Raw genomic sequence first — 25,005 nt, forward strand, 5'->3', positions numbered from 1 at the left:
AATTGTGGTTCCTTTCCTGAAAGAATACGATACATCATCATCTGGGCTAATTATTGACCTGTCTCACTCTTGCCTACTTCTCCTAAAATCAAGTAAAGCATGACCAGTTCTAAGAGATAGCAGTTCCTGAAATTCAGATTGCTTCCAAATCGTGCTTAGGTGGGCCTCATTTCGGCCCACTGGACTGAATCTATTCTTCTGGCTACTGTTGATGACCTGAACATAATTCTGGAGAAAGGGGACAAGGCATCATCCATTCCTTTCGATCTCCTCAGGCTGGAATGTCCCCATGGGTTGCAGGATCAAGACTGATTTGCAAATGGCTAGGTCCAAACTGGGGAGACATAGCGAGCAAAATAACAATGGATTAAAGCCAGATCTGTGACTAGGGGTGAGTGTTTGAAAAGTTTCAACACTCGGTCCATCATTTTATTTTGTGGTTTTAAAATGTACTTTTCCCACTCCAGTTTGTGCTGTATCTTGGAGAGGTGAGATTTACTATTCCAATTCCATACAGTTCAACAGTAGGAAAAGTGTCTAAACAAGAGTAGGGAAAAGCTGCCACAAATCAGTCATTTAATTTGGGACACCTTGATGACGGCAACTGCTTTTACTTAGGTATTCTCAAATACACCTTGTCTAAACTTCAGTTAATACAAAACTCAGTACACAGCCTAACTCTTTGACTAACTAAACTGCACGGTCTGCAGTGCATGCACTATTGTGCAAACTCCATGAGTTGAAGGGTCTGAGCCGGAGAGCACATAACATAAGCACAAAGGGAAGTTTACACAAGTTAGTGCAGTGCTGAAGATAGTACTGCTCTGTCACATGGAGTGGGGATATCCACTCCGGTTTCCATACGTGCTTAACTTGTGCAGGTTCAATCTTGAAAAGTTGTCATCACAGACCATGGTCTGCAAGCATCATTATGGGTTTTTAGTAGGACTTTGCCCTACAAGTCCCTTAACCTTTTGTTTTGTGCATGGCAGCAAGATGTGTGGTGCTGACCACATTGTGGGCACTGTGGTTGATTGGCAGGCAGGAGAGTTTTACTACAGGAACAACACTGCATTTAAAATAAGCGGAAAGCTTTTTCCCTTCATGGTGACACTCACTGCAGAGAAGAAGCAGGCTTAGCCAAAAAGATACAACAGGGCTGTGCTACTCAAAGGCTGATTGGGCTGGGATAGTCAGTCCCATGAAGGCTGGCGTGTTACTGACTTGCAATAGCTTTACATGCTGTGCAGGTGTGTCTCCAGGAAAGATCCAGATTTCCTTGTAGGAAAGTACACCTCTGGCTGCCTCGCCACCTTCCCAGTCTGGAAACATCATGCAATACACAGAGCACATTAAGTCACCAGGTCAATAAATGTTTCTTGTTTACAAGCTTGGTAACTAAGACGCCACCAAACCCACCGACTTTTCAGTGCGGTAAACAGGGAAGTTTGATCACAAAGAAACAGAATAAAGGCTTTGTTCATTTATGCAACAGCCAGGGTAATTGCAACAAGTTTATTCCTGAATCAGTGTGAGTAATTCCCAGGCGCAGCTTTAAACAAAACCCTGCATGTAACATTTATCACAACCTAGGAAAGGTGCGGCACAGTTAGGCATGAACCTGATATCCAAAGCAGGAGAACACGCCCTTTCCCTGAGTAACTTGAAAGGCAGTAGCAGAAATCCCTGAGGGTTATACAGCATGCCTCCGCACTCATAGGATAACCGTGCTAATATTATCAGAGTTCGCTTATGGAATGCTTTTAGGCAGGGGTCTCCAACGTATTCTGTAATAAGAGCTACCTTTCTTCAGTGAAAATCACTCCGAACTTCTAATACTAGTGATGTTATAGTGACCACTCAATCCAAGATTATCCGCAGTGATCACATCAGTGTGTTAGGCAGGGTTGCCAGAAGTAAAGTAGGAAAGAAAATGTCAACTTGTAAAGCATATACAAGGGTAATAAAAGCAGCCAGGACTAAAAACCCGCTGGCAAAAAGGTAATAATATGAGTAATAAATCTCTCCATCGCAAATATTAGCTTTGAATACATTTTAAAAATTCAACCGTTTCTCCAAACATCAGCTTTTAAATTCTGAAAATACACACATTTTCGGCTCAAATATACGCATTTTAATTTTGTTACACATATAATAATTTCAACCATTCAACCATGCAAAAGCTTTTGTATTTTAGGTTGAGCTGTACACATATGAACTACTCACAGGTAGCTGGAGAGCTACTTGTAGCTCATGAGCTACTCATTGAAAACGCCTGGTTTACAGGAACAGCTTTCAGAGATTATGCTGGTGGATGCTATCATTTATCTCGTAGAATTAATACAAATTATTTCAGCTTTAGTCCTTATGTTAGAATTAGAAATAAATATCACAAATTGTCTATAACATACACATAACCTTTAAGCTTAAATTAAAGAAACTTCCTTGAACGAGTGAATGTGTATGAAGAGGATATGTTTCCTACAAAGCCCATGCAGAGAATTCCCAAATCTCCTTGATTAGGCATGAAATACCATGGTCTAGATTTACCAAGACTTTGGGTGGTTTTGTGCTACCTTTTTAATACAAACCCGACCCAAGGTCTACTGGTGACAAATCGAGATAAGCATTGGACTGGAGCCCATAGCAACATAAAGCAGAGCAATATGCTGCCTTGCATTACTTTGCTTTAAGGGTGGATTCCATAGGTGGTGCATGAGTTTTGATCCAAATCCCTCTCTACAAAGGATTACAGATAGGGTCCAAAATCCGTTGTCTTCCTGAGGCAGATGTAACAAGGAGAAATGTTTTAATTTCTTCTTGTTTTCCTCTCTTTACATGTGTTCTGCAATTTATAGCACATACAAAGAGGTGAATACTTTAAAGTATAGTTTTTGTATAGGAAGAGATACCTACCTGTACATATACTATACTTATCACATCACAGACACCCTTGCATTATGGTGCAAGGGTGTCTACGATGGGGCATTGCAGCCATAAGTGTGCTAGTGCAGGGCAACATCAGAACAACGCTACATCTTAGTAGACAGGGCGCCCTCGCCATGCAGTTTCCTCATCAATAATTTTATTCCAAATGTTGCAGTGATAATTTCAATGATGCCATCAAAGATGTCATGACTGATGTAATATATGAGGTAATAAGCAGTGCTAGGAGAGGACATAAGTTAAAGTTACCTTAGGGCACAAGTTATAGTTACTTGAAATAAATCTAACTATAACTGCTGAATTTCTCTGATTTTGTACGTTTGCAATGTGAGCCTAACTATAACGTCCCTGTAACCTTTGATGTTTAGGTGAATTTCTATGCTTTTTAATTCTATTTCCTAACTATAATCTTCCTTTGTTTTTTTCAGTGATTTGTTATGTTTTTTTAAACGTTAAGAAATGTAAAATACTTGCGTTTAACCAACCACTGCTGCGCACAGCCAAAGGCCACAGGGCCTACAGCCAACCCCTTATAACCACCCAACCATGTGCTATGTGCAGCCTTTGGCCGTGGGTGGCGGGGATTGGCTGCAGGGCCTGCAGCCTTCCCCCTATAACCACCAAGCCCACGCCAAACATGGTCGGCGGGTGTTTGCCCCAGGGCATGGCCTACGGCTAGGCTCTGCGGCCTACCCCTCTAAGAACCCAACCACCATGCCTATGGCTAGGCCCTGCAGCCTACCCCTGTAAGCACCCATGCCACAGATAACTTTTCAAGGTGGAACTGCAGAGAAAACACACTTGTTTTGCTTTGGCCATACACAAGAATATGATAACATTCGGTATAGAGGTTCAAGGGGAGAGTTGGAGCTTTCAATAAGTGGTACATCACCTTTGAAAACAGCAGAAATCTTTGCACACACTAATGTATGTTGGGCGGGGCCAAAGGGGCTGGACTTCTAGGTAATTTTATATGCTCACAGTATGAATACATAAGATATTGCACTTGAAAGAGCAAGGATGCAAACACATCCATCAAGGATTACAGATAACCTTTCAAGGTGGAACTGCAGAGAAAGCAAACATGCTTTGCCTTGGCCACGCACAAGACGGTAGGATGATTTGTACTTTACAGAAGTGTTACTTTGTTTGGTGGAGTTGTGATCATATTCCTGTGTATCAAGAACGCATCTCCAAAATTGGCGGGAAACGCACGCAGGTGTCCCTTTAGTAGGTTGTCCATCTCCCTGGGAAAAGGGTGGGAAGATTCTGCATACCACTAATGAATATGGGCCGAGGCTTCTAGGCTATTTTACATGCTCATAATATCACTATATAAGATATTGCGCTCGAAAGAGCAAGTATGCAAACACCTCCATCAAAGATTACGGATAGCTTTTTGAGGTGGAATTGCAGAGAAAACACACTTTGCTTTGGCCATGCACTCGAGGGACCTTTTAGTAATTTGTCCATCACCCTGGGGAAAGGGCGGAAAGACACTGATGTAGACTTCTGGGGGGGGCCTTAGGGCCCTTGCGGTCCCAGCCGGCTCCCTGCCTCCTGCATAAGCCAACATTGCTCTCACACGAAGAGGGCTACTAAATATGCAGTTGCCTGCATGCAGGAGCAATCTTTCATCTGTTTTGACAGCGGGCAGGGACACAGATAAAAACTCCACTCCCAGCAAGCAGGAGCAGTTTTTATGCTCCCGCTTGCTGGGAGCTAAATTAGTGTTTGCTTTCATTTGGCAGAAGCTGTCACAGCTCCCTCGAAGCGAAAGCAAACTGCTATCTCCCAAGGTGGGCACCTTGGGTGATAGCAGGAGCCGGCCCAGGGGAGGGTGGTGGACCCCAGGGCCATTAATGGCTTAAATGGCCATGCGGCACCCTCACATTTTTTATACGTATTTGGCCATGGCTAGGTTGTGGTCCTGGGGCCGGGGTGTCTGACCTGATCATTAGTGATTAATTAGCCCCGAGGAGGCAGTGGTTCTCAGGGCATATCAAAGCCCCAGGAGGGGGGGTCCGCGCAATCCCTATCCTTTAATAAATAAAGCCCCGGGGAGGTGGTTGGACCCCAGGGATCAATGAGCACAAAGGAGGGGGTCCGCGCAGGCCCCTTCCCATTTCTTTTTAAAGTCCCAGGGAGGTGGTGGTCCCTGAAGCTAAAAAGAGCCCTGAGAGGGGGGCCTTGCACACCCCCTCCTTTATTTTCACAAATACCATCATGCCCCCGAGACCTGTCCCACCGAGGGACTTTTCTGAAAACAAGCATGGGAGTGACTGACAAAGTATGTAATTCACTTAGCATTGTAGAAGATACATAAATACTCAGACTACTATTCATATGTATAATCGATGAATAATTCAGTATGTAATTGCTTTGCCGGCTAGATAAAGAGCCATATTTAGTATGACAGAAGTCTACTTGCCATAATCTATTCCATTTTTCAGCGTTTTGCCATTAATTCAGAACGTGAAAAATGTTAGGCCTAGGAGTGGGAAATACCGTGGAAATTAACAGTTATTACCTATTCACTTTCTTCAAAGAACAAACTTTAAAAGAACTTTAGCAGTAAATCGATTTTTTTTTTACATTATTTAAAAACTTGATGTAGATAATTAATTAGAATGAGTGATCACCCTGGAGTCATTGTTGTGAAATATGCACCAGTGCAGTGGGTATTGAGGAAAGGGGATGTGCAAGGGTCAAAGCAAAGCAGAGTGTGGTGCGGCAAAAAGCAGATACAAATGTCCACTGTGCCCTGGAGCACCTGTGTAACATAGCCCTAGACTTATCACCTAAGAATGGGATAGCACGTTTTTATTTCTAATCAGGCATGCGGCCCAATCTGGCACATGGTCACCCTTAATGAACGGGCTGAGCAGCAGAGACTAGGACCATGTACCCAGTGTCATACTACAGCATCGGTTCCACAAGGTAGTCAACACTTTGTGGAGTCTAGTAAGTTTTCTATGTCCCTAATAAATCAGGAGAATGGGCAGGGCTCCCAATCAGCTGAAGAAAGTATCTGCTTAAGATGTTTTCCAATTTGATGGAGTCCCAAAATCAGTGGCGGTGGGCGACATATTGAATCGGAGGGTCAGAATGATCAATTTAACAAATAAAAATATCTTATCTTACATTGCACGTTTTTGATGTCCTGGAGCACGTCCTTGATGTTCCTGGCTCAAGACTCCAGTCCAAGCACGAGGACCCGCAGCCAACCCCCTTATCCAATCAGAATGCTGCTCTCATGCAAGCAGCATGAGTGAAGCATATGGGTTGGCTGGAGCGGCCTGGCTATGCACTTTGAAGGGCAACGGAGGCCTGTGCCTGCTCTCCATCCTAGCTGTCTAAGACATTTGGGTTGAAGAAGTTTGAATTGCGAATGTAGGTCTGGCCGTAGCAAGGTAGCCGGACGAACCAACATGAAAAAAGACTCATGTAGGACTGAATTACAGTTTGAGTCATTAACTTTGTTTAGCGCTGCCTAGGAATCTTTTTCCCTTTAACTTGACAAAGTTTCCAAAAACAACTCATTGCAACCATATGTACAGGATTAGCGCATTCCATAGCACGCATTTATGAAGCCTTATATGCAAAAGAGAAACATATAACTACTTTATGACACAGGTTCTTTTTTGTTTCTCTCACATACTCCCGCTCAAATCGCTCTTTTTAAATGCGTGTGCCAATGAAGGAGCAGTGACGTTTATTTGTTAGCTATAATGGGGTTAGGACAGACGTATTAGTCACTTAATAAAGATTACCTGACATATGCATGTAAGTGTTGCTATTCACTTCAAACGGATTTGCACATAAGAAGCAGCATTGATTTTCCTTCAGCCAATAGGTGTTTCACTCCTTCTTTTTTTCAATGATTGGGTTTCAAATATCCAATCACATGGTCAGTGACCAAGCGTTTTTACTTTATCTGTTTAGCGTTCGCCTATGTCTTTTATAGTACGAATGGAGATCATAAACATTTAGGATTAAATACAAAGTTAGTGGTTTACAATGTCTAAGCTTTTGCAGGCGTGTTTTTATGGGGGGGGCTTTGGTGCCTCGTTGAGCTGTAGTGGTGTTGACACAATAGGAGAGCACACCCTACCTGCCAGTTCTTAGTGATTTGCACCTGTAAAGTGACACATGCATATTTGTTAATTTGAAGGTGAGTGTATTGAGGGGAAGTGACTAGCTCTCCTACTATGTATAGAAACATACGAGCATGACACCAAACAGTCTTAATAAATGGTATGGTTGAAGCAGAATGTGACTGCCACAGGTGAAAGACCGATGCAGCAAAATAAAAGTGAAACCCATCAGTGAATTAGATAGCTAAACAAGCATTTTCAATGCAACGGGTCTCGCATTTGTTCGAGTTAGAGCTATGCATTTGTTCGAGTTAGAGCTATTAGCGTTGTAAAGCAAAAAAAAAACGCAGAGCGATCGCGCTATGTAAAGTGCGCTGCGTGGAAAATAAACAGATAAAGTAGTTCGGACTCCAGGCTGAATACATCGAGCCTCGTATGTTTTTGGTACTTTACCGGTGCTGTGTAGGTGGGCTAAACACCTGAAGAGGCATGGCGTATGCATGCCTTTCACAAATGAAAGCAAGCAGATTTTAAAAGGCAAGCCCACAAACCAATGTAAGTGACTGACGTGGCATGGGGGTGGTTTCAAACCCAAAGAGAGATTACAGAATGGACGGAGCACTTTGTGCTCGCCCATAAAAAGCGGCCACATTCTGAAAAGCAGAGTTTTGATCTTAGAAATACACACTGTAAGGTGCTTTGTAACGTATGAGAGACTGAATTTGTGCTTGTTGCAGGCAACGTTTGGGATAATATCAGGGAAATCAGCAGTAAACAACATGCTCACCAGACTACACAACAGCCCACAAACAGCCAAGAACTAGCCCACACACTGACATACCAGTTCAGTCCTTCGGCCACTTCCCGTTTCACCTAAAGGCCAGTTCAACCTCAGAATGAAGCAAGAGACAGGCAAAATACTCACAGTCATTCCCCTGAGTAATTCTGAAGAGTGTTTTGCTACCCTCTGGTAAAAGTCATACAAACAAAGAACATTTGTGGCATTGCCCATTCATTATCTTGGCCACAGAATAATAAAACGAAATCGAAAAAATAACCAAGGTTCCCAAAAAGAGGACAGGAGGACATACCAACAACAAATTTACTGCAGTAAGCTAGGAAGCTTCATATTGAGTATTAGTAGCACTACCGAAAATATTGGGAAACCTACGAAATAATTACCTGCATTAGAGCAAGAGAACACCCTACAGGCCTGATTACACGTCAGACGGAAACAAATGAACTCTTACATGGGTCAATTTTGTACCCCCTGATTATTAGTGGTTAGGTTTCCCACAACCAGATTTACCAGTGATGTGAGAATCTGCCTCAATTTTTCGGGCCAGAAAAATCACATGGGACTTTTGTTGCAGCAGCAGCCATGTTTCATGCCACTTTTTCTGTTAGAAGGCCAAACATATAATCCTAAAAAATTACCCTTCTCTTCCTTGCTCCCTACCTACCTGTCCCCCCCCCCCCCCCCCCATACCCGCAGATGCCTTGCATACGTTTACCACCTGGAGAGAATGTATAAGACAAAACTGCATGAAATGGGGAATTCCGTGTGATTTTGTGAACAGAGATATCGGCCTCACTTTTTAATGCCCGTTCCACGGAATTTTACTCGTAGTTGCTCGAAGAGCGATAATTTTACTGCACTAAAAAAAGCAAAATGTCTTTAAATTTTAGCATTCAGTAAAAACGCTGGAGTACAGTCCATCTCGTAATTGAAGCATACATGTTTCCTTACTTTTTTTACTCCCTTACCTACTCACGTGTATAGTATTACTTCTGCTGCATACTTGCTACAAATATTCGTTTTAAAAACGGTACTCACTTTAAAAATGAAATTTCCAGACAAACCTATTACACGTTTAGAGGTTTTATTGAATTAAGTGGGCAGTGAGTCAAACGGCTGACCAAAAATAAAAACAGAATCAAAGGGCATCTTTCATCAAACACAAACACAATGCATCCATTCAGCAGCCCCGCTTCCCCAAACCTGATTAAAGGAAATGGCTTGTACACCGGAGCACACCACGTGCTGGGCATGCTTCCTGATCTAAATAATGCCCATTGTCAAATAGACCTTATCAGGGCTTCACTATGAAAGAGTATGAATAGCTCAGCCAGAATCGACGCTGCTGTTTCAGAAAATACTCTCAAAGTTCCATATTTATAATTGCTACTTTGACTCGCCCTAATGCAATTTTTGCTTGAATCACAGTGGGCACAGATATCAATCTGAATAAGAATGACACTGTAGGAGCAAAGCCATAAAGCCATGGGATACAATCTGAGATAACCACAATACACAAAACATATTTACCTTAGACTTACAAGCGAATAAAGCAAAAATAAGTGTACAAAATAATACACAGCAGTTTCACCCTTGGAACAAATCTAAATAATACATTATATTATTATACAGTCAGTGACAGCAAAACTGTGCAGTTATTGTTAGGTCTAAGTTGCTACTAAAAAAGGTATTTTTGGTTTGCTTATAACTTTTGCACTGTTGACATATTTGCAGAAATTTTCAAACTAAATGGCTTGAGTGACTACATTTCAGTATCAAGTTTTGAGCAGATCTGCCAATGGGCGAAAAGAGGGGATCAACAAAGGGCAATTCCCATGTTAACAAAAAATAGAAAGCTTTGTGCTCCAATGCAGCAATGACCTTTGATTGGAACTGCACCAATCTACATCTTTAGTCATACAAGTATCTTTGCTTGGTTAATGTAAATCAGTTCAGTATTGTTTTGCAAAGCTTGAGTTTCAAAAAGGTGTTAGGTGGGCCTCAAAGGTTTAACGTTTTTGCTTTCTGGCCTGTTAATTTCCAGATCGTTTGCAGATCTGGATTCTCGATTCCTCTGAGCAAATTAGACTTGAAAAAAGGGAGCATTTTCCCTTTTCGCAATGGGGAAAAAACAGATCCTCTAAAGACTGTAGGATCCGAGTGATCAACTGACTGGCAGCAGCAATTACTAGCCAGCTTTACTCAACTATCGTGATGTGCTACTCAGACAAAAACCTAATACATCAAGCACCAGTAAAGGTAATGCTCAATACTGCAGCAACACTGATCTGAGGAGTGAGATACTTCACTAACTCTGTTCCAGTTCTCATCATTCTCGACTGGCTCCCGAATTAGGTTAAATGCATAGTAAAAGTTGCCCACGTTACACACAAAGCATTGTGGTACTTGGAAATGACTGGCTCAAAAAGTCACCCTGGGGTTATCCATTCTCTTCATAGCAGTGAATCGTTACTTTTTTGCACCACCTTGATCCAGAAACAAACAAAAAAATCCCTTGATCCTTCTCTGGAAGTGCACTCAGAATATTGAACTCAAATCTTTCAGAGATACTCTGTCCTGACTCTGGTCAAGCCCTGCTGCACATGCCTCTAGGCTATGGAAGCAGGTTTGACCCATACAGAGGGATGTGAAGCATATAATCAAAACAAAATTCACTTAAAAAAGCATTCTTAATGTTGTTATGTTTTTCTTGCTCATATGACATAAACATGTTAAAATAGAGTTATGACTATTAAACCAAACTGAAAAAACTCTGAAATTGGGCAGTTGTGGTTAGCTGAGCATATCATAGTTTGTGCGCATACGATGCAAAGCTTAACCAACAGTTTAAATGCAATGCTCATGGCCAAACAAATCAATAAACGGCAGGACTTACTAACACAACATCAATAAATAATAACACATGCCCAACCAAAGAAAGATCATTATACCTATAGTGACATTAGTAGCATTAATCCTAAATTATTATGCAATGTCATCCATGATGTCATTAGTATCATTTCCAAAGTTCCCTGTCACATCATGGGTGAGGTGCACTGAGTGATGAGTGACCTACAAGCACAGCTTCTGCATATGTTAATGATGCATTTGTTTCAATGTTTGTGACCTCATCTCCCTCACTCTACACGGTGCCACGTTCCCAGTAACCATTAAACCTTATCTGGTGATGAATTGGGTAGAGAATCATGATCAACTTTTATGACATGATGTTGGTAAAAGCATCAACAAGCTGTACTTGGGGATTGCGTAACACTGCTATTTTGTGCAGTAGTCTAGCAAGAGGTACACTTGCATTCTAGCAGGATGTCAATGCTTAAAGAGCTCCTGCACTGCACCAATGTGTGTGGGCTCAAACCCCAGGTTCTCCAGAGAATAAGCCACTCTCTGCCCCACTTACTAACAAGACCTACCCCTGATTATGGAGCTGTTCACCTAGTATTGCTAACACAGTTCCAACTCTTTGAATTACACTACATCATGGTGCAAATAAATCCACAAACCAGCAACCTCGCAAACCACCTGTTTACTGTCCCCCTGCCTTTGACTATGTACTCTGCTCCACTGCTTTTGGTGAGATACATACACTACACAAATACCACACACATGCATCTCTAAAGGCACAGTCCACTTGAGCCTAAACCAGGAACCAAAGCATCACTAAGATAGCCACCTCACGTTGGTGACACTGGAATAATGGTTTCTAGATTTTACAAAACATGGATATTCTTAACATTCTCTTGGCCATCAGTGGCATAATGAGAGCCCTGTCTCAAAACTCGCTATCATTGACAAAATGCGTTCATTCATAATATAATTTTCACTTTCCATGGTATTATGGTGGTACAATAGTGCATCCTCAGCATACTATGGGCATTCCCTGGATAACTAGGCCTATCATGGGAATAACAGTGATCATAACCTAACATGAAATAATATGTGAGTCCTTGACCTAAATATGGCTATCTATGGCATAATGGTGGCTGTAGAATCATGCTGCCCAACATTTACTTACTATTGGAATGCTTGACATAATGGTAGCCTTCCATGGAACATTATGGTGGCCTTGTCATTGTGGTTTACATCTCTGATATACCTGTGGTTATTCCCTACTGTAGCAGACCCATCCCTTGGCACACTTCTGGTAATCCCTGTAAACGTGGTGGCCCTGGAATAATTGAGCAAATATCTTTAACAAATTGTAAGTATTCCTCACATAATTGTGGCTATCCCTACATGATACACACCCTTGATATATAGTGAGCACCATTCATACCATTATTCCACGTCACTGTCCTTTTGGTGGCACAGACATGCAAACTGTTTCTATCCTAGGTTTACTGTTGCCATTGCTGTTGACATAATGTTGGCCCCAGCAAACTGGAGCCATATCAATACTAAGGGTGGGCAAAATGTTTCATTCCACCCACGGAATTGGTGGAATTTGGCAAATCCATGTACATTTTTTACATGGAGTTCCGGTAAAATTCTGCAAATTGCCACATTGCAGAATTTTTCCCTGCGAGGATCCAGAAATGCAAGCATCCGAGAGATTTGGGGTCCCTCATCTCAATATTCTAACGTGGGAGGTCGCGGGCGGTTGGTATTCGAGCTTTCGCGGTCAATGTGGGGCTTCTCAAGTAGATTTGCTGCCGCTCAAGTAGATTTTCTACTCCAGTGTCAGCAAAATCAACTTGAATGGCCGTGCGCTCTTGCACACCACATGGTGCCATTTATGCTGGTTTTCACTGCTGCACGCTGTGTACATATTTTCCCCTGTGGCAGAACTTGGCATAGTCTCGCAGAGTTTTTATGTAACTTTGCGGAATTCAGCAGCATGAAACTGAGAGGTCTGCCCACCCCTAATCATTACATATTCCAGGTACGCTTGACGATTCTGGTGGAAATCAATGCTGTACTTGATAATAAAAGAGCATAAATCTCAGAATCTGTCTTCGTGTATGTCAGAAGTATATATGCACTTGATGAAAACGACCTGACATTTGGTGATTAACCAGATTTTACCAACAATTTAAAAGGTAAAATTGTGGGACAAAAATAGTATATTTTCACTAAAAAGATAAGTGCTTGTTTGTGGGAACTGAGTTTATTTAACCCTAATAAAAAGTTTGATTTGATGGCAAAATGACTGTATTTCAACAACTCTTAAGCTAATGTTTTTGGAAAAAATAGATAGATTTCTCGAATACATTTAAAGCTAATACGTAAATACTCATTAAATAGTTCTTCAGCAGCCTTGCTTCTGACCATGGTTCTTTAGTACCAAAATGTGCTTACTATAGCAGCTTGTATTTCTTGACTCATGTAGATGCATTTCATCATTAATACCAATAAAGTTTTTTAAAGATATTATCACTACTGCTTTCTGAGGTCTCAACATAGAAGATTGGTGCAACTTGTCTGCTGGCTGATCCTGTACGGACTTTGTAAGTTGAGTGGTTGGGTTGATGTATGAGCTTGTAGGACCTATCAACCTCTATGGTCTAAAACCTGATCTTTTGAGATGTCCATAACTATTGATATCTATCCTCAGATACTTCCAGTAGATTCCCAGTCATTACATCTAAATGACAAGATGCTACATTAAAAAAAATACAAAACGTGTGATTGTAATCACAGAACTTTTGAAATGCCTGTTGTACCTCTTGATATTTAACTAAAGTCTGTGTAAATTGTACTGAAGAAAAATCAATTGCCTGGTCACTATTGTTCCAATGTGCACTTAAGGAGGATGAAGCACTAACACTTTGAAGTGGATGGGTTTTTGGACTGCTCAGCCCACTATAAATGTATTGAAAATATTCATTGGTGTCCCAATAAAATCTCAGGATTTTTCCCCAATCCATGTGGAAATGTTTCTATAAAATGTTCAACTTGGCAGCATTAAAATTCCTTGGGTCTAACTCCCTTCCTCTCAACCCTTGTATTGGAATAGGGGATTTCTCACTTGGTTAAATTTAAAATGGTTAATTTCAGCCAACAACTTTCAAAGTTTATTAGCCGCTACTGCTCAGAATATTTTCTAGGCAGATTGTTCTCCAATCACCACTGTTTTCTTGTTATTGCAGCATGGAGTACTATTGTTTTCCTAAACTGTAGTTCCTACAGCACAAATAAGCAATTTCATTTACACAGCAATCAATATCTACTTGAATTTTCATGGCTATTCTTTGAGGATTTGAGCCCTGAAGTGTATGAAGCTTTAATCATAACACCATATTCTACAAATATAGGGGTATAGTCTGCTCCGTGATGATTACTTATCAAGCCTCCCAGACGCATAGTGATTTACATTCCTTGCCATGCGGAATAAGGTTCTTTGAAATTAGTAGGCATTCTTATTTCAGTTCCAAGTGAATGGCATCACTTCCACACACATCATGTTTCACATTTGGTAGTCCTAGCAGAAAGATCAAGAAGTAGGCAACAATCAAATCTGATTCATTCTCTGCTTTTCCTGAATTGGTGTAATGTGTATTGATGTATTTTAAATGAGGAATGCATTCCATAAACATAAGTGCACAGTAAATCACAAAGTATACTAACCACAAAGAGGCCTATTGCATACTACATGTTGCAGTACATTCAGTAGAACTACAAGAGTATTACTCATGTACTACAAAATGCTGTTCAAAAGCTACATACAGAGGACTCCGACTTTGCCTTTCCCATCTTTTGTGTGCAGAGATTTCCACCCCGACTGCGGAGAGCTCCACAAACGTACAGCTATGTTTAATTAGGAAATGTGGGCAGGATAGGAGAGTGCCTAGAAAACGGGGAATGCTTGCTACTAAGTATGAGGGGTTTACAAAAGAGTCAACCCATTGCTATCTACAAACTGCACTTGTATAGTTATTAGAGCCTAAAAGAACAAAAACCTGTCGCAAATGTACCTCTGCTCAGACATGGTATAAGCCCAAGTGACATATGGTCAGTCATTACAACTGAAACACTCTTCAATAGAAAACAATAAAGTCAGGGCCTTAAAATAGAGCCCCGTAGGTTTAAAAATTATATATCAATAAAAATATTTTATTATAAAATATTTTTATAACTTTTTAAATATAACGCTAAATGTAATTAAAAAAAAATATATTTTGAATTAATTATATACATAACTTTTAGCAACTTTTAAAACATGCTAAATAAATCTAGATATTTTACTTTGGAGGATTTTTTGTAATATCTTTTTACAAATATTTTAATTTATATTATTTAAATATTTCACTCAAAACTTAGGGCCTCATTTTGAGTATGGCGGTCCCAACACCGGACCGCCAAACTCACTGGGAGGACGCCACTGCCAGGCTGAACGTCGGGAACATTGTAATACACATTCCCACCGGGCTGACCAGCTGGAACAGTGTTAGGAAATTGGTCTCGGCTTCTTTAAGGGACCTGAAGCCAATATCCTAACACCCTCGGAATGTGCACCAGCTGCAAAATAGAGAGTGCTCATTCTGATGGGGCTGGGCAGGGGGGGCCCTGCAGTGCCCATGGCAAAGGCAGTGGAATGGGCAGTTCCAGGGCCCCCTTGAGGCCCCCAGCACTGGCTTTCTGCCAACCTTTTCATGGCGGGGTCCTCGCCTGAAAAGGCTGGTGCAAAGAGGGTTTGTAATTAGCAAGGCAGCGCTGAGTGCAGCACCACCTTGGCTGGTTACAAGCCCGACCGCCCTCATGCCGTCGGGAACCATGTTCCCAGCAGGGATGGCAGTGCCCTGGTGGGTCTGCTGGCCAGGGTGGTAATTGGGTGGTCGGACCGGCAAAGTTGCAGCGGTCCGACTGTCAATGCGAGTGTGGCAGTCCTTAGACCACCACACTCGTAGAGAGGCCCTAAGTAAATAGTCTGGTAGTTTTTTAAAAGTTTTTTTTTAAATAAATATATACATTAATCCAGATTACGATTTATCATAAAAATACTGTTAGTATTTTTTTTTAAAGTTTTATAAATGTTTTTACTTTTCCTATACTTTACTATACAGAGATCTCCATCTCGGGGGCAAAGACCTCTGCCTACATGTCAAATGTTAGTAGTAGATATTAACTTTACAGTAGTAAATTAGGTTCCACAAAGTGGATTAAGGGCTCAAGACATGTAAATCTACCCTCTGTACTAACTTTAAACTCACAAATGGGGACTAGCAAAAAGTAGTGAAGGTACTGTGACTAGCCAAAAGTAGTAAAGTTACTGCAAAGTGTAAGAGTACATTTACACAGGTAGATTTACTCACATTTATGCTGTGATTATAAACCACTATATACAAACAATATAATACTAAAAATAAAAAAGTAGCCTACCCTGTACAGTGCTCCTTCACCCACAGGAGAAGAGCTTTCTTTGCAGACATCTTCCATTTTGACTGTATATTTGCCTTCCGTTTTGCCGCTGGACTTGCAGTTGGTGATGCATCAAGGCTGCTGACACTCTCAAGCAATGGCTGACTGTGAGAAGCCTCAAGACTTGAGGCCAGCTTTTGAATCTACAAAAAGATAAACATACATGACCATGAACATGAGAGGGGTGTAGAGTGTGCACTGTTGCATGTCCCTATTGCAGATTCAGATTCACAGTTTGCCTTAAACAGATCAGACTAGCTCTCTTAGGCATTCTTTGCAAGTGGCCACTTAATTCTGATGTGGCTGATAACAGTAGTTATCGGTCCAATCATAATTAAGAGATCCGCAGCAAAACTGCAAATGTATGTTTTCACAAGATTTTCTCCACCCCAGGATTTATAGGTACCCCTGGTGTGGAAATACCAGCCCATTTCAAGAGAGCTTTCAGTATTGATAGGACTAAATAAATAATGCCACATGGCTTGTATTGGCCGATAGTGAGGATTTAAAATGGAGCTCATAAGTCAATAATCATTTTTAGTTTACCCATTTACACTTATGTTTCCCCATGGACCTTCCAACTTATCTAGTTTTATGTAAATGACTGACTGCTTGTTTGTATACAAGAACTCTAAAATGCGTTAAATTGTACTACAATGCAGGATTCCCTGAGTATTACCTTTAATGAATAATTCTACCTAACGTAATTGGGGTACTATGCATACACAGGACAGGAGGCAAAACATGTGCATTGGGATGGGTGGAGTGTAGGCGCCCAAACTTACAAATTAGGAGAAGTTAAGGAGTTTGAACATGTCACAGTTCACATTTCAGGGGCCATGTGTTGTAACATCTTATGCATGATGGGTGAGAAATATGGGTTGTGTTAATGCCTTTCCGAACTACACAAGTTGCAGTCAGTAAGGTCTATCTCCTCTTTCAATGAAGACGAACTTGATTTTTGGCGAGGACCATGCCAATGGTTACACTAAGAGATCGGTTAGCAAGGTAGAATAGAATCCTGAAGTGGACATGCAGCATGACATTCACTACAGGATACTTAAAGTTGAGGCATAAAATATTAAACTTGACTCTAACACTGATGAAGTGTTAAAGGGCAAAACCAGGGGAAGAGTGAACCAGACAGGACTTGTGAGGCTGCAGGCATCTGGTGACAGAGTTTTGAACTTGCTGCAGTTCGTTCATATGGCATTCTGTGAGGCAGGTGCAAAGCTATGACCAAGATACAATTTGAAGTTCATAATGGTGCTTGTGATAGGTTCATGGAGGTTGATGGCAATACAAAGGAGGGTTTTCTTTGGTAGAAAGCCAGAGAAGTATCTACATCCGGTTGGAGTTGACCTTCACTAAAATGTTGTCGCAGGCTGACATGAGGGTGTTTGATTCCTAGTCTGTGACGGAAGCTCCAGAAGGTTGTGGTGCATGATTAGATGGTTCACTGTCATATCCTGTAGATGAACTACAACCATATGACCATGTTTGAAGAATGTCTGAGGACGAAGACTAGCCTGTCATAGGTCGACAAATTGTTAGTGTGCACTGGACAGGGAGTTACACAATGTCAACAGAACAGTAAATAAAAGGCAGGGACATTCACGAAGAAACATAGAAACAATGTAAAGTAATGCATATATTTTTAATCTAAAACACTCTACAGTTTTTCCTATGTAATTTATACATGTATATAAAAATATTCTTTATCTATTGAATCTATTAAAACGCACAATATAGGTCCAATGTCCTGAATGCATATGGGTTTAGGATTTGAAAATCTGGAATCATTGTTTGATCATCAACAGCAAGACAGCCTTCCAGTTTTAGCATGTACTGTACCCCAACTCTACTGGGAACGCATGCCTCTATGCGAACTACTATACTCACATGAAAATTCAGTATCATTATCCAAATAAGACCAAGTACAATGGAAGGTTTTCCGTCAATGATGTCAGCAACATGAATATTTGTGAGTTTGATCTAAAAAAAAAAAGGTAAATAATGATTAGTGTGAAAGAAGTGCCGAATAAGGTAGTACAAACTTGCATCAACTGCCCTTACCGATTTAGACTCTAAAAACTTTAAAGCAGAGTCCACATTGCTTCTACATTGGAATACATTCTGTCCTTTCTCACGAGGCTGCCGAAGAAAAGGGAAAAGCGCGGTTAGTTGCTGAAAATGTTAGCACTGCACGTTTTCAGTCCAGCACTACTTAGCGCATCGAATACCATTCTTACCAAGTGTTCCCCAGTGAGTACTTCCAGTAGATCCAACAGCACGTGGCCGCTCCTGAAATCTGCAAACAGGTCTGAGACAGTGGTTGGCGGGGTGCGCTGCAGGAAACAAACGCATGGATCTAACTTTAGGGACATTTCATCTTTAGAATAATGCAGGGACGTCATTCAGACCTTTATTTTGTAACCCTGAGCATATTTCGAACTTCTTATCAAAACTAACACGTTGAATTAAAAAAAAAAATGCCTCACACTGGAGTTTACCACTGATTTATCGTGCTTAACGTTTTCGTTTTTTATCCAGTTTAGTTTCCAAATCGGTATTTCAATATCAGAAGTGCTCAAAATAAACAAAGAATATATTCACAATGTGGCAGGTCGTACAAATAGTCTCTATTCTGTACAGGGGATTTCAATTACGGGTTTTCTTCCAGTTTTAATAAACCATGTATAGTCGAGATGACGCGTAACATGGAGCTCAGCTGGTTAACAAGTGTATGAATTTTCAGAACCAAGTTATAAGCACAGACCCCTGCGTAGCGTCCAGACTGAATTTTTCTCCATATATTTTCTGCTCAGCTAAGTTTCTCTCTCATGCTTGCAATCCCTAAACCCTGTTAAACAAGAACCATACATGCTCCTAAACGTTATTCAGCCGATGTTCAGCTGTTTAAAACCACATTTGTAATGGTCTACCCCCAACTAGTAATACATGAACACGGTATATTAGGCACCATACACGGGAGATTATCAAACGGTGATATTAAAAAGAGTGTGTATTTTCTTGCTATGTTGTCAAGCTGAGCAAATAGCAAATACTGAGAGAACATTTGCTAGCAAGCGCTCTGATGTAATCTATCTATCTGGGGGCGTTGAACCACGCCCACCGCACACCCATCACTATCACTTGCTCATGGGCTGGCCTTTCAAAAGTCTTTGTTATAATTGATAAGTGCTTTAGGTTTGTCCCCCCTTGTGGGAGTTTTGTTACGCCTTGGCCATCGACCCTGTCACATGGTTGATTGCACGTTTGCCAATAAGTTTGCCTGCGAGCAAACTTCTTTTTCCTTTTGTGTCTTCCTCCGTGCTCATGGCGGCCAAGGCGCTTTGAGTCAACTTGCTTATGTCAACTGTTTTACTTTTCAATTTCAATTTATATGGCATGAAAAGTCCAGTTAGGAATTTACAACACTAACAGCTCAAACCTGAGCGAACGCGAGACCCATTACATTGCAAATGCTTGTTACTTGTTATGATCGAAATGATAGTCACTGAGTGGTACATACCATTTATAAATACATTTTGGGGGTCTGGGCTGCCACTTTTGGGGGGTAAGAACATTGATGTGTTTATGGCTGGCTCTTGTTTGTAGTGGCATAGAAAAGCTCAGCAGTGATGGGACAGAATGCCCCCGGGGTTAAGGCTGAGTCAAGAATGTCATTCAATAGATAAAGAAACCTGCCCCTGTGGCCTTAATCGCCAGTATATGAGACTCAAACTGATGTGCTCTGAGGAACCATACCGACTTCACACTGATCAGTGATTTATTGATGCTGCAGGTTGCAGCTGGTGGTCCAGGGCACTCGTTTGTACCAGGACTTTAAACCACATCACGACAGAGAAGGGCAGAAAAGGGAGAATGGAGGGGGGAGAGAAAAATAGGAAAGCAGCTATAAAGGGGAAAAACAAGCGTGAAAGGGAACCCGTAGTAGAGATAAAGACAAAGGAAGAGTAGGGTGATGGAAGAAAGAGGAACAGGGAAGAATAAAGACTTGGCAGCTTTGGTATTCAAAAACACCAGCTTTCAACAGCGCTGGGTTCCTAGAAAAGCAACGGGGCCCTGCACTTACATTTTATTAACAAATTAAGCACATTGATCAGGCCAAAACATATGTGGAACTGCAATTGTTTCCATTTGGACGGGTTGGTTTAGAGTTCAACTGGGGTTTATATCACATTTCCATACATCACTTTTTCTTTGCCTAAGTGTGATATACTAAGACATATATGTATGCCTATCTATTAGCCTTGGTCTTTAACATTAATGCACCATAGACATCCATGCACAACTCACTTGCTGTAGCCCAATCAGATTGAAACATGTCTGAAATTCATTATTTTTTACATTCAGAGGATAATCAGCTTTATTCATAGGGAATGTTGTGAGGCACTACAGACTCATTTATTCCTTTGGGGTAGTGGCATGTGCATGCGGTTGATCCCTTTCTTTAATGACAAGGACAAGATAAAGATATGAGCAAAGAATGTGCCCAGAATAATTACAAACAATCATGCATTTGCATCCATCACTTTTTCAGTTAGCCAGTTTTGCAATTTGTGTTTAAATTAGCAGTATGAGTTAATTACCATCCTTTATGTATTTAATATGAGTGGAAATGGCAAGAAGAATAAAAAAACAAGAATAATCACTTTTGTGTCTTGTACAAACACAGCCAGAGCTACACCTTAAAAATGGTTTCATGAAAAAATGGATGTTGGACTGACAGCCTTAAGGTGGTCTTCCCCCAACCTTTTGCCTGCCTCCCTCCATTTCCCTCCATTTTTTAAATCTCGATGTTGCTAGTTTTTGGATTCTGCGCACTTTACCACTGCTGACCAGTGTTAAGGTGGTTGTGCTTTCTTCCCCAAAATGGTAATATTGGCTCATACCCAATTGGCATATTTAATTTACTTATAAGTCCCTGGTAAAGTGCACTACATGTGCCCAGGGCTTGTAAATTAAATGTAACTAATGGACCTGCAGCACTGATTGTGCCACTCACCTAGGTAGCCCCCTAACCATGTCTCAGGCCTTCCAGTGCAGGGCCTGTGTGTGCAGTTTTATTGCCAATGTGACTTGGCATTCTAAACTCTTTGACAAGCTCTAAACTCCCCTTTTTATACACATAAGCCACCCCTAAGAAAGGCACAAGATAATCCATAGGGCAGGGTGCAGTGCATCTAAAAGGCAGGACATGTACGTTTAAGTTTTTCTGTCCTGGTAGTAAAAAACTCCCAAACTTGTTTTTTACTAATGTGAGGTCTCCTCCTCTTATAGGCCAGCATTGGGAATTATTTAATATAACTTAAGCTGTAATCCCTGATCAGAAAGAAGTAGATACATCATGTTTCACATCTTTGGAATGGTAATGAGAAATCCTCTTTACTGGTAAGGTAGGATTTAACATTACTATCCTAGAAATACGGCTTTTAGAAAGTGGACATTTCTCTGCTTTTATTGTCCTGTGTGTAGTACAGCCTGTCTCAAATAAACTTCGGGATATGTGGCAGCTCCCTTTGTGCATTCCTCCCAGGCAGCCACAAACACAAGAAGGTTAGGTGGCTAAGCACCCATCTACACACATCTGTATTTTGATGGCCCTTCCTGGTCTGGTAGGAGGGAAGGGGCCCCACTACACTTCAAATGGGGAGTGGCCTGATCCCACACAAAGGACTGATAGCACCCCACAGAAGGTCTGGCACACAGGACAGGGTTGAAAGGGATACTTGTACACTTCGAAACCACTCTTTGAAATATCCCCCACTTCAAAGGCATATTTCGGTATGAGTGCCTGAACTCTGACCCCCTAAAACCAGACACTTCTGGAACTGGAACTGAACCTCTGTTAGAAGAACTGCTGTGCTGCCCAAAGGACTCCACTGGACTGCTTTCCAACAAGGACTGCTCTACTGCTTGTTGCCCTGCTGCTCACTGACCCACTGGAAGTACCTGGCCTTCCCTTCCCTCCAAAAGTGATCTCCAAGGGCTTGTTGGCTTACCCTGTGTGCTCCTGCGGTCTCAGGGACATCAAAAACCTTGCTACCAGCTTCATTGGCTTCAGCCCCCTGAGAACTTCAGTGCTCTGCTCTAGGAAATTCGAGCTTTCTGTCTGGTGACTGTCTGCATTGCACTCAGCATGCTTTCTTTAGCCGAGATCTTGCTGGTGACCCCTCTGGCCTGTAGTTGCCCATTCGCACCCCCCAGGGGAGTGTGAACAGTCGTCCAGAGCTGCATGCCAAGTGAGGGCACCACAAACTTGGTCTCTTAAATCACCACAGCTGCAAGAGCAACCCCCCCTCAGTGCAGCCCCTTTTGCAGTCGCACTTGGTTGCCGAGCAATGCCTAGAAGCCAACACCGATTCCCAGCTCCAGCCAAAGGATCCTGAATGCGGTTGACTTTGCTCCCTCATGGACCACATACAACACCAAAGAGCTGTGTCTGGAGCCGCTGGCATCCTCACTTGGTGGGCCCTAGCCCCACCATCACGCATGGAAGTACTCTGTGATTATTGGGGACCAGACCCGAGTGGTCCACACTTTCATCTAATTGAAAGCACCCGTTTTACCTTAATCCATTGAACAACGATCTCTCGGGACCTATTGATCGGAATGTTATAATTTTGATTGTAAGCACCATTTTTACCTTAATCCATTAAACAGTGATACCTCATGATCTATTGATTGGAATGTTATCATTTTGGTCTCCTGCTAAAGAAATACCTTCTATTTTTCTAACCCGGTGTGGTCTTTTTATGATGTGTTTGTTGTGTTGCTGTATGAGTTATAGCACAAATACTTTACACATTGCCTTCTAAGTTAACCCTGCTAAGCTACCAGAAGGTAAGCACAGTTTAATTTAGGTTGTGTTGTGACTTACCCTAACTAGGATAGTGGTCCCTACTTGGACAGGGGGCTACACCTTTGCCAACTAGAGACCTGTCGCTCATAAAGGAAAAAGTTAATTTTATGGGCATCAAAAGGATTTGTTTATAGGGCAGATTGCAGATGATGGTTTGCTAACAAATCAGCATATATTGGGCAGTAATACATGTCTGATCTGAATCAAACTGAATATTTCAAAGGCAATTTAACAAAAATGTGAAATTTACCTCTACATAATTGTGAAATGTTAGAATGAGCCCAGAAGCACATAGAAATAAATAAAATTGAGTATGTCTATAATATCAGTTAAGAAACATCTTTCCTGCTCCAAAAGACTTCAATAGTCAGCAAGCATTTGCTATTGACTGTAATAATAAAGGCTTCAAAAACTACATGGTAATCACTCATCTAAGAACTCTGAAAATTGGAGAGTTAATTTTTGAGCATTTAAATTCACCTAGTTTTCACTCACAGATTAAAGAAAATGATAGAATAATTATTCAATGGGGATATATTTAGAAAAGGTTGCCAACGGTGTAGAATAAAATGTATAAAATTGTTTAAAAAACATGTTTTTTACAATTTCAGAAGGTCAAGCCGCTAATATGATTGATTTACTATTGGTATAAACAGTCCAGGCTAGCGCTGGTTTATCAAGGTATAGTTGAGGTACTTTCCACTGATCTTAAAGGAAAATTCCTACCCTTCCATAAGTGGGAAGGAACCCAATGTGGTTGCCTCCTAATGGTCAACAGCACTTAACTCAGAAATGAATTACTGGCAAAAATCCAAACAAAAGGGCTGCAGGGCTTCGTCACTATCTTTGTTCATTCAATCAAATTATTAACTAGGCAGACATGTATGGTGTGATTCTGTATCTCAGATCACCCCAAAGTAATTTCTGGCTGGTATGAGTGATGTTGGAAATGGCCCTTTTTGCAGGGTTATCCTCCAAATTGTTGCCTTCTTCCTCCTAGTTTTTTCTTACCTGTTTCTGTTGGCTTTGTGACTTTGGGCACCTTATCACAGCTAACCAGTGCTAGAGTGCATATGCTCTCTGTTTAAATTGTATTGGTGATTGGTTTCTCCATGATTGGCATATCTGATTTACCCTAGTAAAAAGCACTATGGGGCATATTTATACTCCGTGTGCGCCGGAATTGCGGCGTTTTTTTTTACGCAATTCCGACGCAAAACTAACTCCATATTTACACTTTGGCGTTAGACGCGTCTAGCGCCAAAGTCCATGGAGTTTGCGTCATTTTTTAGCGTGGACACCTACTTTGCGTTAATGATATGCAAGGTAGGCGTTCACGTCTAAAAAATTGACTCCGAGGCATGTGCGCCGTATTTACACTCCCGGGCAAAATTCACGCCCGGGAGTGGGCGGGTCAAAAAAAATGACGTACGGCCGCTTTTGCGCCGTTTTTTAGCGCCTGGAAAAGGCAGGCGTTAAGGGACCTGTGGGCTCTGAAGGAGCCCAGAGGTGCCCTTCCATGACCCCAGGGACACCCCCTGTCACCCTTGCCCACCCCAGGAGGACACCCAAGGCTGGAGGGACCCATCCCAGGGACATTAAGGTAAGTTCAGGTAAGTCATTATTATTATTTTTTTTGTGTGGCATAGGGGGGCCTGATTTGTGCCCCCCTACATGCCACTATGCCCAATGACCATGGCCAGGGGACAGAAGTCCCCTGGGCATGGCCATTGGGCAAGGGGGCATGACTCCTGTCTTTGCCTAGACAGGAGTCATTTCTATGGGGGTTGGGAGTCGGAAAAAATGGCGCAAATCGGGTTGAGGCGAAAAATTTGCCTCAACCTGACTTGCCCCATTTTTTGACGCCCAAGCCCCATATCCCCCTACGCCGGCGCTGC

General features: G+C 41.6%; 1 protein-coding gene across 9 annotated transcripts in view; it reads right to left on the reverse strand.

The window, feature by feature from the left end:
• SYNE2 (spectrin repeat containing nuclear envelope protein 2) overlaps nt 1–25,005 on the reverse strand; it is a 1,823,309-nt gene that overhangs the window by 1,673,628 nt on the left and 124,676 nt on the right. For all 9 annotated transcript variants that reach the window (XM_069207355.1, XM_069207357.1, XM_069207362.1 and 6 more), the window contains exons 4-7: nt 18,471–18,566; nt 18,295–18,372; nt 18,121–18,213; nt 16,180–16,361 (exon numbers count right to left, since the gene is read on the reverse strand). In XM_069207355.1, coding sequence (XP_069063456.1) covers nt 16,180–16,361; nt 18,121–18,213; nt 18,295–18,372; nt 18,471–18,566 — 449 coding nt within the window. The remainder of the gene's footprint in view (nt 1–16,179; nt 16,362–18,120; nt 18,214–18,294; nt 18,373–18,470; nt 18,567–25,005) is intronic.

This window comes from Pleurodeles waltl, chromosome 9 (genome assembly GCF_031143425.1).
Source record: "Pleurodeles waltl isolate 20211129_DDA chromosome 9, aPleWal1.hap1.20221129, whole genome shotgun sequence".
NCBI lineage: Eukaryota > Metazoa > Chordata > Amphibia > Caudata > Salamandridae > Pleurodeles > Pleurodeles waltl.